General features: G+C 41.9%; 1 protein-coding gene across 5 annotated transcripts in view; it reads right to left on the minus strand.

The window, feature by feature from the left end:
- The window catches only part of RAP1GDS1 (Rap1 GTPase-GDP dissociation stimulator 1), a 151130-nt gene extending 138293 nt beyond the window's left edge, over positions 1–12837 (minus strand). For all 5 annotated transcript variants that reach the window (XR_010731920.1, XM_066280254.1, XM_066280257.1 and 2 more), the window contains exon 1: positions 12628–12837. Coding sequence is in view for 4 of the 5 variants with exons in the window: in XM_066280254.1 (XP_066136351.1) it covers positions 12628–12631 (4 nt within the window). In the remaining variant the exon portion in view is untranslated. The remainder of the gene's footprint in view (positions 1–12627) is intronic.
- Between the last annotated feature and the right edge of the window lie 2172 nt (positions 12838–15009).

Raw genomic sequence — 15009 nt, forward strand, 5'->3', positions numbered from 1 at the left:
TCAATAATATTCTATCTGGCTCTTGGAAGTATTTGATTTTGCAGTTTCTGAGATTTCTCTTATAGCATATGAATTATATACTTATTAATTGTATACAAATTGTGGTAATATTTAGCTTTTATTACTTTTTGAAAATTATTATGTATTCTAAACTTAAGAAATTATTGTGGAAATTAAACCATACAATTAGTTGAGAGCTATCATTCCTTTATGTATTGTTTACCTGTGTCCACATTATGATGACAGTTGAGTGGGTAAAACAGAAAAAGCATGTGGCACTCTGACAGCTGGACACTGCTGCTTGAAGCATTACCAAGGGCAGTGTCCAGCGTTTCAAGTAGCATGTATATCAGGGGTCGGGAACCTATGGCTTGCGAGCCAGATGTGGCTCTTTTGTTGGCTGCATCTGGCTCGCAGACAAATCTTTAATAAAATTTTAAAAAACGTTAAAAATATAAAACATTCTCATGTATTACAGTCCATTCATTTCCTACCGCTCATGTTCATGGTTGTGGGTAGCTGGAGCCAATCACAGCTGTCCTCCGGGACAACACCAAATTTTTATTGGATAATGCGTGATGTACATGGGTCGTTGTATGGCTCTCATGGAATTACATTTTTAAATATGTGGAGTTCATGGCTCTCTCAGCCAAAAAGGTTCCCGACCCCTGATGTATATGGTCATACCACAACATTTCATTTTTCACCATGATGTCAAAAAAACAAGTGTACTTTAAATGTCATAAATTTACAGTGGTATATGGATTACAGACAGTCCCAGGTTGTGAATGAGAGAGTTTCTGTAGGTCTGTTCTGAAGTTGAATTTGTATGTAAGTAAGAACAGGTACATTCACCTATTAAATGCAACTTAGATGTTTGTCATTTTAGTTTTTTTAAGATTCTGTTTATTGATTTTAGAGAAGGAAGAGAGGGGAAAGAAGGGAAAGGACAGAAGAGAGAGAGGGGAAAGAAGGAAGAGAGCGAAGAGAAGGGAGAGATGGGAGAGGGAGAGAAGGGGAAGAGAGAAGGGAGGGGGAAAGGGGAGACGGGGGGGGGGGGGAGAGAGAGAGAGAGAGAGAGAGAGAGAGAGAGAAAGGGGAAGGGGAAGCAGGAAGTATTGTCTTGTAGTTGCTTCTCATAGGTGCTCTGACCAGGTAAGCCCAGGGCCAGGGCTTCAAACCAGCGACCTCAGCATTCCAGGTGGATACTTTATTCACTGCACCACCACAGGTCAGGCAGATATTTGTCTTAACATAGTATTTATTTTTACCTTTCTGTGCATATAAACACTTAAAACACTTTCAAACCCACAAAACCTATCTTGTTGATAACCCTGAGACTGCCTATATTTTATTACTGAATTAGATGAAAACCACTATAGTCATGCTAGAAAAGTACAACACACACCTATCATTACCAGACTAAGCATTCATCACATTCACAATCCATAGGAAAGTAATCATCAGAGAAATTAGAACATTTAAAACAAAGTATCTCATCACAGCAGAATTTCTTCACACACACATACACACACACACACACGCATGCACACGCACACAAAAAAAAAGACAAAGAAAGAAAAAGAAAGCTGCAAAGTAAGTTTTTGTGTGGCTCACTTGTTAGTTAAGCAAGGAAAGGTGCTTATTCCTGGTGAGTTAATTATAGTGTATTTTAACTACAGCAACCATAGAAATATTGTGGGGACAGGGAGGACTCGTTTAAGATTAGCCTTTCAGTGAAAACAGTTGCTTGAAGAAATGAGGACCCTGAAAGCAATATCAATATTCAACTAAAAAAAATGACGTAAAATATTTTGAGGGTTGTCATGGTTCTTGATGAGCTGACAAATATGTGTGATATACTGCTAATGTACTTTTCAGTAAGTCAACAGTGAGCATGAAGTGACTGAAGAATTCGCCTCTGTTAAAAAGTCTGCATGGAACAGCAATAGGCAAAAATATTTTCAAAGTTGAATAAAGATAAATTCAGTACAACCTGAAGAGGAATCTGCTAAGATGTGTTACAAATGATGGTAAAAATACGTGAGGAATAGAAAAAGACTTATTTGAATAAACTTACAAAACTTGTGAAAATGTAAGGTGTTTAAAGCCTACAGTTCTTCATTATACTACTCATCAACAAGTATTATAAATTTTTTAAAACTATCCTGTATTATCCAACCAGTAGTATCAACTTCATTCATTTTCAAGATATAACCATTGTCAGTTCTGTGCACTCTGATATGAAATACAAGTATCCAGACTTGCCCTATAACACAGCAGTTTAATGGCTTAGATATTGTAGAGTTTTACTGTGATTTTTTTTTGAGCTTAAGGGTGAGATTGAAATTTCTGAACAATAAAATAAAAAGCCTTCAACCACTATTAGCTAACAATGAATGGCTCTGGGAATGAGATTTTGAGGCAGCTTTGATGTTTCCTAGAATTTGACCTGAAAATCAAGGCACAACAGTACTTGTATGGGAAACTCACACTATGTTAAGTCATTTTGACAGTACTGTTTCAATCACAATTAATAATCAACCTGCTTTATACACTTTTTTGTGCCATCAAAAGTTAAAAAAGCAAGATATCCATACACATTCAAATATGAAAGACATTTTGCAAGCTCAACTACAGTTTCAGCAGTGTTTTCCAGACCTTGTTTCAAGAGCAAAAGAGACTCCATATATTAAAACACATTTAACTATGCATTTAAGGAACGTCAACCTAACTTTCAACTAGAAGTAGTTAATCTACAATGTAACAGCATGCTAAAGGGCAAATATTGAGAGAAGCATCTAATGAACTCTATAAATGCCTTCCATACAATGAATATGCTCATTAAAATAATATGCTTGTGGACTGTTGGCAATACTTAACTGTGTGAAAACATATTTCTAAGACAAAGTGAATAAAATCACATTACAGATCTGTATTAAGAAATAAAAATCTGCAATCAATTTTGATGATAAGGTAACTGAATCCCAATTAAATAAGATGCTATCTCAAAAAAAAAATTAGTGTTTTCAGAAATAGACCTATCTTGCAATAAATAGTTAATGTTATATTTTCAATTTCAGCAAGAACAAATTTGTGAATAGTTGTTTTCTCTCATCATATATAATTTGTTTTATCTATGTAATAGCTTTGATTTTTGCCTCTTGGTCTGTAGAAAGCCTAAAATGCTTATCAACTGGTCTTTATGTAAAAAGTTTGCATACTTCTGCTATATAGTGGGTGGTGCTATTTAAAGTGCAGCAGCATCTGAAAATGTCTTGACAACGCAAATTACTGACACACCCCACACCTACGGAATCAGAATTTCTGAGAGTGGGCGCAGTCATTTTTTTTCCAGTAAGTTCTCCAGGCAGGTGGTTCTTATGCAAGGTGAAGTTTGAGAACAGCTGTCCTTTTAACAGCATTTTAGAGACTGAGTTGCATCCACCTTGGATAAATTATTTAACGCTCAGAGTCAATAAAATGGGGAAGTGTCACTTCACAGAATTGTCACATACTTAAAATTAAATTTAAAAAAATATGAAAAAAGCTATAAAGTGAAATATAACTGATGTCAATAATTCCTAAAAAATGGAAACTATTAATCCAATGATGTACTGGGAAGCCCCCTTGTGCCAATCCTTGAGATATGATTATTAAATTTTCAGAAACTTTGTGAGACAGTTGTTAAAATAGTCATTATTGAAAAACTATATAAACTTAAAATTAAATGTTACATTAAACCTTAGTATGAGGTAATGCTCAAAACATCACTAATTACTTTAGCACACTTTTACTATTATCTCTTCTCATGAGGTTATTGTCTATATATATATACATTATATATAGTGGCATACTATATCTCATCTCTTCCCAACTATGCATTTACAGGAAATCAACAATAATCACAAATATGAACTTTTTGAGAAGCGCTTTGGGTTAAATATTAACAAGCACACCTCTGGTTATAATTATTAAAAAATACACAATAAATTTAATTTCAGCTCAATGTGTTTGAATTACTATGCGTGTAGAGATGTTTAGTAATCTAGATATAAAGATATAGTCCAAATATGCAAATTAGGCTCCAATAGTATATAAATAGTAGTTAAAATTTTTTAAATGGTGTAAAGCCAGTATACAAGGCCACCATCACAGCCGCCTGGCCCATGCAGGTTTGCACTGGATTCAGACAGTCGGTAAAGAAACAACGGAGCCAAAAACTGACGGGCCATAGTCTTTAATCCTAGCTTGCACCTGGCTGGCAAGTAAAAACACACACTGGGCTCCAAAACCCACTTACAATCAGTGCTCACAAAGCTACTGACTTATCTGAGTTTCCTAGAATCAAAGATTTCTAGCCCACCAGACTTATTCACCTCTGTTCCCCATCTCCTTCCTTCTCCCTGCACAAACTCTGCACAAACTGGCCTCTCACTCAGCACTCCGCCATCTTGGCTGCTTCTCCTGGCCTCCTCCACGTGGCCCTTTTCTGCTCACTGCTCTGCTCTAATGCTAATCTCAGGAACCAAGAGAGCAAGCTCCTGTTCTGCCCCCATTTTATAGTGTAGAAATCAAAACCTTTAATCCAATATACAAAATAGGGAAGTCTCTACAAAGTCACTTATCTGGGGCATGATGGGATTGCACCACCTCACATCAAAAAGGGTGGGAAAGGCTTAGTCCCAAAACCAAGCCCCAGGCTACAAGGATCCTGCCTGCCCACAGCCTTCCCCCAACACACATTAATATCACCTGGGCAACGGGCTTCCATGTGGGCAGCGCCATCTTTAACAAAGTGAGCATAATATATTTTATCCCCCCAACAAATGGACAAAATTGAGCAAAAACAGTCTCTAGAGAAGAGGCCAGATATTTGGCACATACGGAAAAAACTCATTCTGTGAACAAAAAGTCAGAAGGACTTTGGAGTTTATGAGTACAACCAACCATTGCTAGCAGCTCCATTTAACCACTTCCATTTGTCACTATTTTAATTCTCAGTTTTAACTCCTAAAAGGCTTCTAGCGGCAAAAGGTATATAGATTCAGTGAGAGAACTACATTATCCTGAAATTTAAATCAGTATCCATATCTTGGCCAGGATAAGTAATAGTATTTCAGGCCATCTATTTAGACAAAGCTAACAAGTTCATTCGAACCCTTAAGTTGCCACCTCAAGTACATGTTACCCTTCAATAACAAAGAAAAACGAGTTATATAGAGATGATTATAACATATTTAAGACAGCAATGGCCCTGGTTGGTTGGCTCAGTGGTAGAGCATCTGCCCTGCGTGTGGATGTCCAGGGTTCGATTCCTTGTCAGGGCACACAGGAGAAGAGACAATCTGCTGCTTCTCCACCCTTCCCCTTTCTTTCTCTCTCTCTCTTTCTCTCTTCCCTTCCAGCAGCCATGGCTCGATTGCTTCCAGTGCATCGCCCTGGATGCTGAGGATGGTTCAGTGGCGCCTCTACCTCAGGTACTAAAAATAGCTCAGTTGCGAGCAGCCCCAGGTGGGCAAGCATGGGAGGGTGGGTTGTCAACTGGATCAGGGTCAGGAAACATGCGGGAGTCTGTCTATTTACCCTCCTATCACTTGGAAAAGAAAAAGAAAAGGAAAAAAAAATATCAATGAATCTGAGTATATTTCAAGGTTTAGTTTCAAAGAATCATAGAACCAAAATAGACTTTAAAACTTATTCTGATATCTCCATTTATTACTGCTTTTCCTTCCACAAAAAAAAAAGGTATTTGCCAAGTTAAATGTCTAGGAAAATATTTTAAATTAAAATTTTTCTTTACAGTTATCCAAACATTTGGTTATCTAATATTAACATGGAGTTCCCAAAGGAGTAGATATTCCTTCTCCAAATGTCCTAACATTCACAAGTGGATATTAAAAATTTAGGTAATTCGCCCTGGCCGGTTGGCTCAGCGGTAGAGCGTAGGCCTAGCGTGCGGAGGACCCGGGTTCGATTCCCGGCCAGGGCACACAGGAGAAGCGCCCATTTGCTTCTCCACCCCTCCGCCGCGCTTTCCTCTCTGTCTCTCTCTTCCCCTCCCGCAGCCAAGGCTCCATTGGAGCAAAGATGGCCCGGGCGCTGGGGATGGCTCTGTGGCCTCTACCTCAGGCGCTAGAGTGGCTCTGGTCGCAACATGGCGATGCCCAGGATGGGCAGAGCATTGCCCCCTGGTGGGCAGAGCGTCGCCCCTGGTGGGCGTGCCGGGTGGATCCCGGTCGGGCGCATGCGGGAGTCTGTCTGACTGTCTCTCCCCGTTTCCAGCTTCAGAAAAATGAAAAAAACAAAACAAAACAAAACAAAAAAAAAAAAAAAAAAAAAAAATTTAGGTAATTCCTATGGCTCTTGTGGTGCCACCAATAACTCCAAAATCACCAAGTCCAAAGTCAGGTGATCTGGAATCTCTAGAGCGAGCAATCACAATATTTCTCCAAAGGCACCTAGAAGTTCCAACATTCTACTGTGAAAGTTAAAACTCTATGGTTCTCAAAGTGAATTAAAGTTATTATCCCTTTCCAAATAATAGTATTAAGAGATTCCAGAACAGGTTCTCCCAAGGCTAGTGAATTTAGCTTTCTCTCATAAGAAAAAAAAAAGGCATATACAAAAGTTATAATTCCAACATAAAAAAAAATTATTGAACTAGTCAATCTATCATCTATGCTCTTTTAAAAAAATAATTTTAGTGATTACCAGCTTGCAAAAATATTTTATCACTCTACTTTCACTTGCAAAGTTAATATATTACTTTACTTTTTTTTTTTTTACTATTTATCCATGAAAGCATTCTTGGACTTAAAAATACAAGAAAAAAAGCCTGATCAGGCGGTAGCGCAGTGGATAGAGCGTTGGACTGGGATGCGGAAGGACTCAGGTTCAAAACCCCAAGGTTGCCAGCTTGAGCGTGGGCTCATCTGGTTTGAGCAAAAGCTCACCAGCTTGGACCCAAGGTCGCTGGCTTGAGCAAGGGGTTACTCGGTCTGCTGAAGGCCCGCAGTCAAGGCACATATGAGAAAGCAATCAATGAACAACTAAGGTGTCGAAACAAAAAACTGATGATTGATGGTTCTCATCTCTCTCCGTTCCTGTCTGTCCCTATCTATCCCTCTCTCTGACTCTCTCTCTGTCTCTGTAAGAAAAAAATCACAAAAAACAAACAAACAAAAAGTTAAAAAAATACAAGGAAAAAAAGACATCTATATTGTTAAATACATCTTTACAGAGAAAAGACTCCAGGAATTAAGAGTAAAATTAGAGGCTTTCATATAACTAGAGAAATGTCAAATTCACAAAGACTAATAGTAAATAAAAAGGAATAAAATCATTCATCAGTAAAGAATATCCTGGCCCTGGCCGGTTGGCTCAGTGGTAGAGCATCAGCCTGGCGTGCAGAAGTCCCGGGTTCGATCCCCGGCCAGGGCACACAGGAGAAGCGCCCATATGCTTCTCCACCCCTCCCCCTCTCCTTCCTCTCTGTGTCTCTCTTCCCCTCACGCAGCTGAGGCTCCATTGGAGCAAAGATGGCCCAGGCACTGGGGATGGCTCCTTGACCTCTGCCCCAGGCACTAGAGTGGCTCTGGTGGCAACAGAGCGACGCCCCAGAGGGGCAGAGCGTCGCCCCCTGGTGGGCGTGCCGGGTGGATCCCGGTCGGGCGCATGCGGAAGTCTGTCTGACTGTCTCTCCCCGTTTCCAGCTTCAGAAAAATACAAAAAAAAAAAAAAAAGAATCCTTCATGCATAATGCCATGTAAAATTATAAAACCCTTCTTAAACTCAGTCTCCAAGACAGATATTGCAAAAATAAAAGTTACTATACTAAGTCACAAAACATGTCAAAACAATGTGAGGCACTATGTTAAAATTACAAATTATTCACAGATGAAAAAGCAGCACATGTCATTCCATATAAAGAGTCATCTTTAAAATATTAAAGAAATTTATGTAAATTTACAGATCTTTATACAGGGCAAGGAATACAGCATGACTATACACAGTAAACTCTATTTCCACTTACTCATTATCACTTAGCGTTTACAACTGACTTCCATATTTACCACCTCTCTTAAAGCTGCTTTTTAAAATACAGTTGTGTCCGTAAAGTCATGGTGCACTTTTGACCGGTCAAAGGAAAGCAACAAAAGGCGATAGAAATGTGAAATCTGCACCAAATAAAAGGAAAACTCACCCAGTTTCATACCTATTCAGTGCAGTTCGATGTGGGTTCACACACAGATTTTTCAGGGCTCCTTAGTTAGCTATCCCGTATAGCCTCTACTGACTTGTCACTGACTGATGGCCTACCAGAACGGGGTTTCTCCACCAAACTGCCGGTTTCCTTCAACTGCTTATCCCACCAAGTAATGTTATTCCTATGTGGTGGCGCTTCGTTATAAATGCACCGATATTCACGTTACACCTTGGTCACGGATTCAAATTTAGCGAGCCACAGAACACACTGAACTTTCCTCTGTACCGTCCACATCTCTACTGGCATGGCCGTGGGCTGCTCCGCTGTATACACGGTGTTATGTCATCATCTGCGCATGCGCACATACTGCCACATCATCCTACAGAAACTGGGAGGGTTTTCCTTTTATTTGGTGCAGATTTCACATTTCTATTGTCTTTTGTTGCTCTCCTGTGACCAGTGAAAAGTGCACCATGACTTTACAGACACACTATATATACCGGGTAATATACTAACCAAACCACATCAAGTTGGAGCCTTTTCTCAGTCCTAATCACTTTGACTATTTTAAAGCAAGTAACTTTTTGACCATTCCCTTTCTCTTGAAAACAACTATAGGCCAATTCTAGTCTTTACTCATGCCTACATCTGTCTTTTTCAGCATAAAATCATTCACACCTTGTCCCTAATCACGGGGTATTCCTCAAGATTCTTACCTCGGACAACTTCTTTTTCTTGGTTGACTCTCATCCTCCCACCTAACTTCAAATATCACAGCAGAATTCCTGATATCTAGTTGGAATCCTCTTAAGAGTGAAAATAACTGTCTCTTACTTTGTACGTAGTTTCAGTCAGTCAACAAATTTTTTACTGCATAGCTACTATGTGCCAGACACTAGTGTTAGAAATGTATTCAAACCTAATGTGAAAAGTACCTGTCATTAAGAAGCGGATAATCTAAATGGCACACCAAAAAACCTAACTTAAAAGATCCAAAATTGCCTACTCATGTTTCTTCTTCCAATGGTTTAAATATATATTAATAGATTCCAAATTCTCATTACTGCCAAGGCAATGTGTGACTACCTTCTCAATTCCATACTTAATTGGTTGCCAAATAAATCTTGTTCTTTATTTGCAATATTCCATTACCATTGCCTGAGCCTAGCTCAGGCTATTAAATATTTCCAACCAAACTGCAACAATCATATTCTGAAGCACTCTCTAATCTCTCATCTAATTCAGCCTGCACTCAATGGACAGATTAATTTTCCTAAACCACAGATGTGATCCATCACTTCACTATATAAAAAATATTTTATAGTCGCTCAGTAGACAAGTCAAATTCAAAAACTTCTTCAGCTTGGAATTTACAGTCCCCCATTGTCTGGTCTTTATCTATTAATACTTTCTCATCCCTGCCACCCACATTTTCTTACCTCTTGCTCTAGCCAAACATGGCTATTTAATCATATCTGGAAACTCCTTGAAGATTCCCTATCTTCATTGATGCCATTTCTCTCTTCCCATCCCCAATCTGATTAACATTCTCCGTTCATTAGTATCTTTCAGAAGCTTACCCAACCTTTGCTTCAAATAACATCATTTTTCTAAAATCTTCCCTCCATCTTGACTCCATAATACATGTCAAAGCTATTTTTCATATCACTTATACCTTGTTTCTACTATGGTTACCTGGGTATGTCATATCCTTCCTGTTACATTATAAGCAACTTGAAATAGGAATGTCTTCTTCATCTTTGTCCTTCCATAGGACATTGAATAAATATTAAAATATAAGTTGAATTTATAATAAAGTACAGGACATTGCAGGGGGCTGACATTGAATAAATATTAAATATATGTTGAATTTATAATAAAGTAGATACACAAAATAATAGCATGGTCCATAAACTTATATAGGAAGTCTCCTTCACTTTCTTATGGAGAAAAATCACTGCCATGAGAATACCTTTTTTAAAAGTCATCTTATTTATTTTATGTAAAGACAGATTAAAAAGTGATTTGCCCCCAACATTAATTAGAATACCCTTCACTTTTTATGTGTACATGAATAGTTATAAAAACTTCCTTCACTCAGAAAATAAAATTGTTTTCCAAGGTTTCAATTTCACATTATTGTATGTATTTAGTGATCATACACTCAATGGTTTTACCATTGAAAACAATAGTGAGGAAGGAAATAGTTTGCCTGAAGACTGCCTTAAAACCCATACTGCTAAGAAAACCCAACTTTTTTAGAGAGAATCAGTCGATGTATAATTATACTATTCTGTTTCTCTTCCTCCACACCTCCATAATATCTACCAATCCAAATGTTTGTTTAGAGCCCATACTCCCAAGTTCACAAGTAAAAATAACAGAGAGGTTTTAACTTAAACAAATTCACTAAAGATTTACTGAATGCCTACTGTGTGAAAAGCACTGTTGGGGACATAGTTTTCATCTTCTGAAACTCATAAAACACACAACACACACATAAACAGCTCCATTATAAAGCTGATTATGTAAGTGCTAAAAGCTTCCAACAAGCAGAAACAGAGCTCTATGAAGAGAGATGAATTTAATCAAAGAGTTATCTGAGAAGCTTCAAATAAGAGATGAGTTCTTATTTCACCTTTTTAGATCAAGTAAGACTTGCAAGACTCTTTTTGAGTACATAATTTCATTTTTTAATTATTTTTATTCATTAGTACTGCAACAGAACTGAATTTTTCTCATCCAAAAGGTACTGATTTGACATGTTTAAAATTTTAATTAAACAGACTTTTTCTTTTTAAGCTCTCCTTGAAACATGGGGAAATGTATTTTACAGATAAAATGTGTGGCCTATAATTGAGATGAATTTTTGTATAATGTTCAAGGGAGAAGACACAATGTGTTCAATAATCTATTTTAATATTTACTTAAAATTCTACTCCCAGAGAAAAGCTAGGTACATCTAAATGGGCCACCCAATTTTTACAGAAATTTGTACAGCATACCAGTAATACATTAAAAGAAAAATACTAAACTGAAAATAAAATCCAGGGCCCTAGATTCATTTTCCATTCATACCACCTCCTCCTGCAACACTGGCTTCTTCCAGATATATGGCCAAAGGTTTGAATCAAACCTTGAAGCATTTGCTTTTAAAGTAAGCTCCATCCACACCATTTCTAGATTTAGATACTTCCTTGAAGATTCTGAGTTGCCATGACCTAACGCTGAATGAATATGCTGAATACTGTGGCAGATGAAAAGGGCCACACTCTTTTCAGCTTAAAATAACTTGCACAGAGGGTTGGGAAAAGTCGGAGTTGACAGATGCCAATGGAGTACATTTTCAAAAGAGGAAATTATGATGAGATAGGAGTGAAAGCAAACTGGGGAACATGCAGAAAGAAGTACAGTATTACAAATTGCTACTATTCTGTAAAAAAAAAAAACTTCAGGCTGTTAATTATATTACAGATTCATCACACGTCTTTGTAATTAGTGAACTTAATAGTTAAGCAACAAATTAAAAAATTTTAGGAGAAATTATATGTAGTTTTACAAAACGTATTTGCATTTAAGTATTTCATTAAAACCAGATTTAGGCAGGGGAAGCTGGGAACAAATAATAACTAATGCAGGTTTGGTAACACGGTGCAGTTTCCTGCTACAGCAAACAAGCGATAGAACCCAGTAAATGGGTTGAGCACAGGAGTATTTGCACATTGAAGTCACCAACGCTAATTCAACAGCCAGTGGCTCTATCCGTCGTTCCTCACGTTCTTCGTGGCCTCTGACAAGTCATCCTTTCAGCCTATGAGGCTGTCCGCTCTCCCCCAAATAAAATAATTTCCGTGCAGGTGGTAAAAATCACCCTCACAAACTACTTGCTCACACTTCCCCGCCTCGGAATGAGCGTCCCCAAGACGAGGAAAGGTCGCCCCGCCAGGGAAGTTAGGCGAAGTGATCTTTCTCGCGGTCCGACCCGAGCTCGCAGCCCCGTCGACGCGGGGGGAAGGAAGCGGGCGGCCTCCGGAGAACGGCGGCTGGGGCAGAGGATGCAGCCCTGTAGGCAGGCTCCGCGCTGCCCCGCCACCGGCTCGGGCAGGAAGAATGGAGGAGGGGCCGGGGGGGGGGGGGGCGCGAAGACGAGAAGAGGCGGCGAGGTGCCGGCGGGGCGGCGGGGTGGGCGGCGGTCCCGCCTCGCGGTCCGAACCCGAACCCACCCTGCGCTCGGGACCCTCCCAGCCCACGGACCCGGCGTGCGTTCCGCGTGCGCCGACTCTTCCCGCAGGTAGAGCCTCTGTCTCACACCCGGAGAATTGAGAAATCTGGCAACTTTGTGCGAGAAATGCTTCCCACCCTGCAACAATCCGAGAAAGAAAAATGTCAGGCGATGACGGGGAGGAAGGGTGACTTACCCATGTTCCTCCCGAGGGTGAGGATCTGGCAGGGTGAGGCGAAGGTCTCCGTGCGGGCGGCGCGGCGCTGCGTCCTCCCTCCACCTCTGTCTCTCCCGCAGCCAGGGAGGGACCCGCGGGGGGCGGCCGCCGGGGAGGAGCAGCTGCCACAGCTACCGCTCCTGCCGCTGCCGCTGCTGCTGCAGACGGCTCGGCCGCGGCGGGGACGAGCGGCGGGGGGCGGGGCGGGGCGGGGCGCCGGGCGCAGGCTGCGGCGGGCGCGGCTCGGCTGGGGCGGGCGGGCGGCGGAGGCGCCCAGGCGGCCAGAGGAGCGCCCGCCCCGACGCGCGGCCGGAGCGCCCCGCCCTCCCCAACGAGCATGCTCAGTACCTCCCTTCTTTCCCCCCCCCTTGGTGGCAAGCGAATCGGAGCGTGCGGGTGGGCGTGTGTTTGCGGCCCGGCTGCAGCCGCCGCGGAAGGACTCGATGGTGGCTGCCCCAGGAGCGGAGGGTGGGCTCATTGAAGGCCGTGCACCGCGGTACGGAATGCCGAATTACTACCATCCTGCTCGCCCATCGCTTACTACCCTGACTTCGCCAACCCACACCCCGAAAACGGGCTCGTGTTCATTACGGGACATCCCGGCCGCACTGGCGGGAATTCCCCGAAGGAGGAGACGCTGGGCTGCCGCAGGGCGGTGGGGAAACTAAGCGGCCGCGCTGAAAGCTCGGACGGATGTCTAGGCGGCGAGACCATCGCCTCTGGAGACAGCTGCTCGGGGACGCCCGGTTTCAGAGCAGCCTGTAGGCCCGCTGGGAGGGCGCTTATTATTAGGCATAATCAGTGGGACAGTTCCGGCCGTCCTGGCTGTGGCTTGTTTAAAAACAGAGAGGTCCAAGCAACAGAAGAGTGACCGGCCCAGCGTTTCTTGGTGGGGAGGGGAGTGTTGGTCTCCCTCCTGAAGGGCGTGGCCTTCCACTCCCTAGAGGACGCCTGAGAAGCCATTTAACGAGGGTGCTTTCGGCCGTCGGGCTCCACCCTGCCGGGATATATCAGGCTCCGCCCCGCTCCCTTTGAATGCAGCAGGACAATAAAAGTCTGGCTGAGTTGGCTGCAGCCCCTAAGGGTCAACCGGCCAGCGTTTCCTCGGTTCAGGGGACCACGGAGGGCTCCCGGCAACTGCCAGCTGCGGACAGAACCTGTGCTTAGCGCTCCCTTTCGAGGGCACGCTCACGGTTGGGCATGCGCGCAAGGTGGGGCGGGTTTTCAGGTCTGCCGTGGGGGAAAGAGAATGGATAGAACCTGGTCTCTAACCCTGACTCCTGGGTAGTAGGTGTGAGAAATTGAGTCATGCAGGGAAGAAGGGCGGAGTCAGTCACATCATCTGTGGGAGGGATATGCTGACTAACTGAATCTACCTCTTTTTTACTTTTTAAATCCAATGTTGAGAAAAGGCACTTGACCCTCTTCTGTGTCTCCTACAGTTTTCCTTCGTATAAGTGATACTACAAGCACACAAATGGAATGGGCCTTGTAATTTGTTCAGCAGAGAGCAGGTTTTATGTGATTTTTCTAAAAGCACAGTCATTAAAAGAAAGGTTTGGTAGAACAAGAAAATAAGATTTAATTGCAGAAGTCAAAGCTATAAAACTTTCCGAATGCATAAGACAATCAAGTACCTCTTGTGCTACACTGCTTTCCTTTCTGTGCTGTTAGGATGATCTGTTTGCCTCAAAATAATCTTACAGAGTTGAATTAGTTTCCTAAGGCTGCTGTAACAGAGTGCCACAAACTAGGTGGCTTAGAACAAGAGGATGGATTGTCTCACAGGTGGAGAGGCCAGGTGGCTGAAATAAAAATGTTGGCAGGGCCATACTCACTTTGAAGGCACTAAGGAAGGATGTGTTTTCTGTCTCCCCTAGCTTCTGGTGGGACCTTGGCTCTTGGTAGCATAACTCCAACCTTTTGTTCAAATTTTCCTTTTTGATAAGGACACAAGTCAGAGTAAGGGCCCAACTACTCTAGTATGACCTCATCTTTAAGTTATTGTATCTGCAATGCCCCTGATTCCAAAAAGGTCGTATTCCGAGATACTGGTGGTTAGGACATCAGCATACGAATTTGCAGGTGACATGATTCAATCCATAATGCACCCCAGTGCAGGCTCTCCTCACTGCCTGCCTCAAACACACAAACACACACCATACCTACTGTGTTCTACATTCATGTTGGACCTCTCTAGAAGGCCACCTGGGATTTTTTTTTTCTTTATTTAAGTGAGTGGAGTGGAGATACACCGTAGGGCAGCTGTGTTAGGCTTGCTTGCTGGTTTATTGGCTGTAAGCCCTTTTCCTGATTAGTACCGAGAGGGTGGCAATACCATGTGTGTATGGCCTATATAAG

The sequence above is a fragment of the Saccopteryx bilineata genome, chromosome 5, assembly GCF_036850765.1.
Source record: "Saccopteryx bilineata isolate mSacBil1 chromosome 5, mSacBil1_pri_phased_curated, whole genome shotgun sequence".
NCBI lineage: Eukaryota > Metazoa > Chordata > Mammalia > Chiroptera > Emballonuridae > Saccopteryx > Saccopteryx bilineata.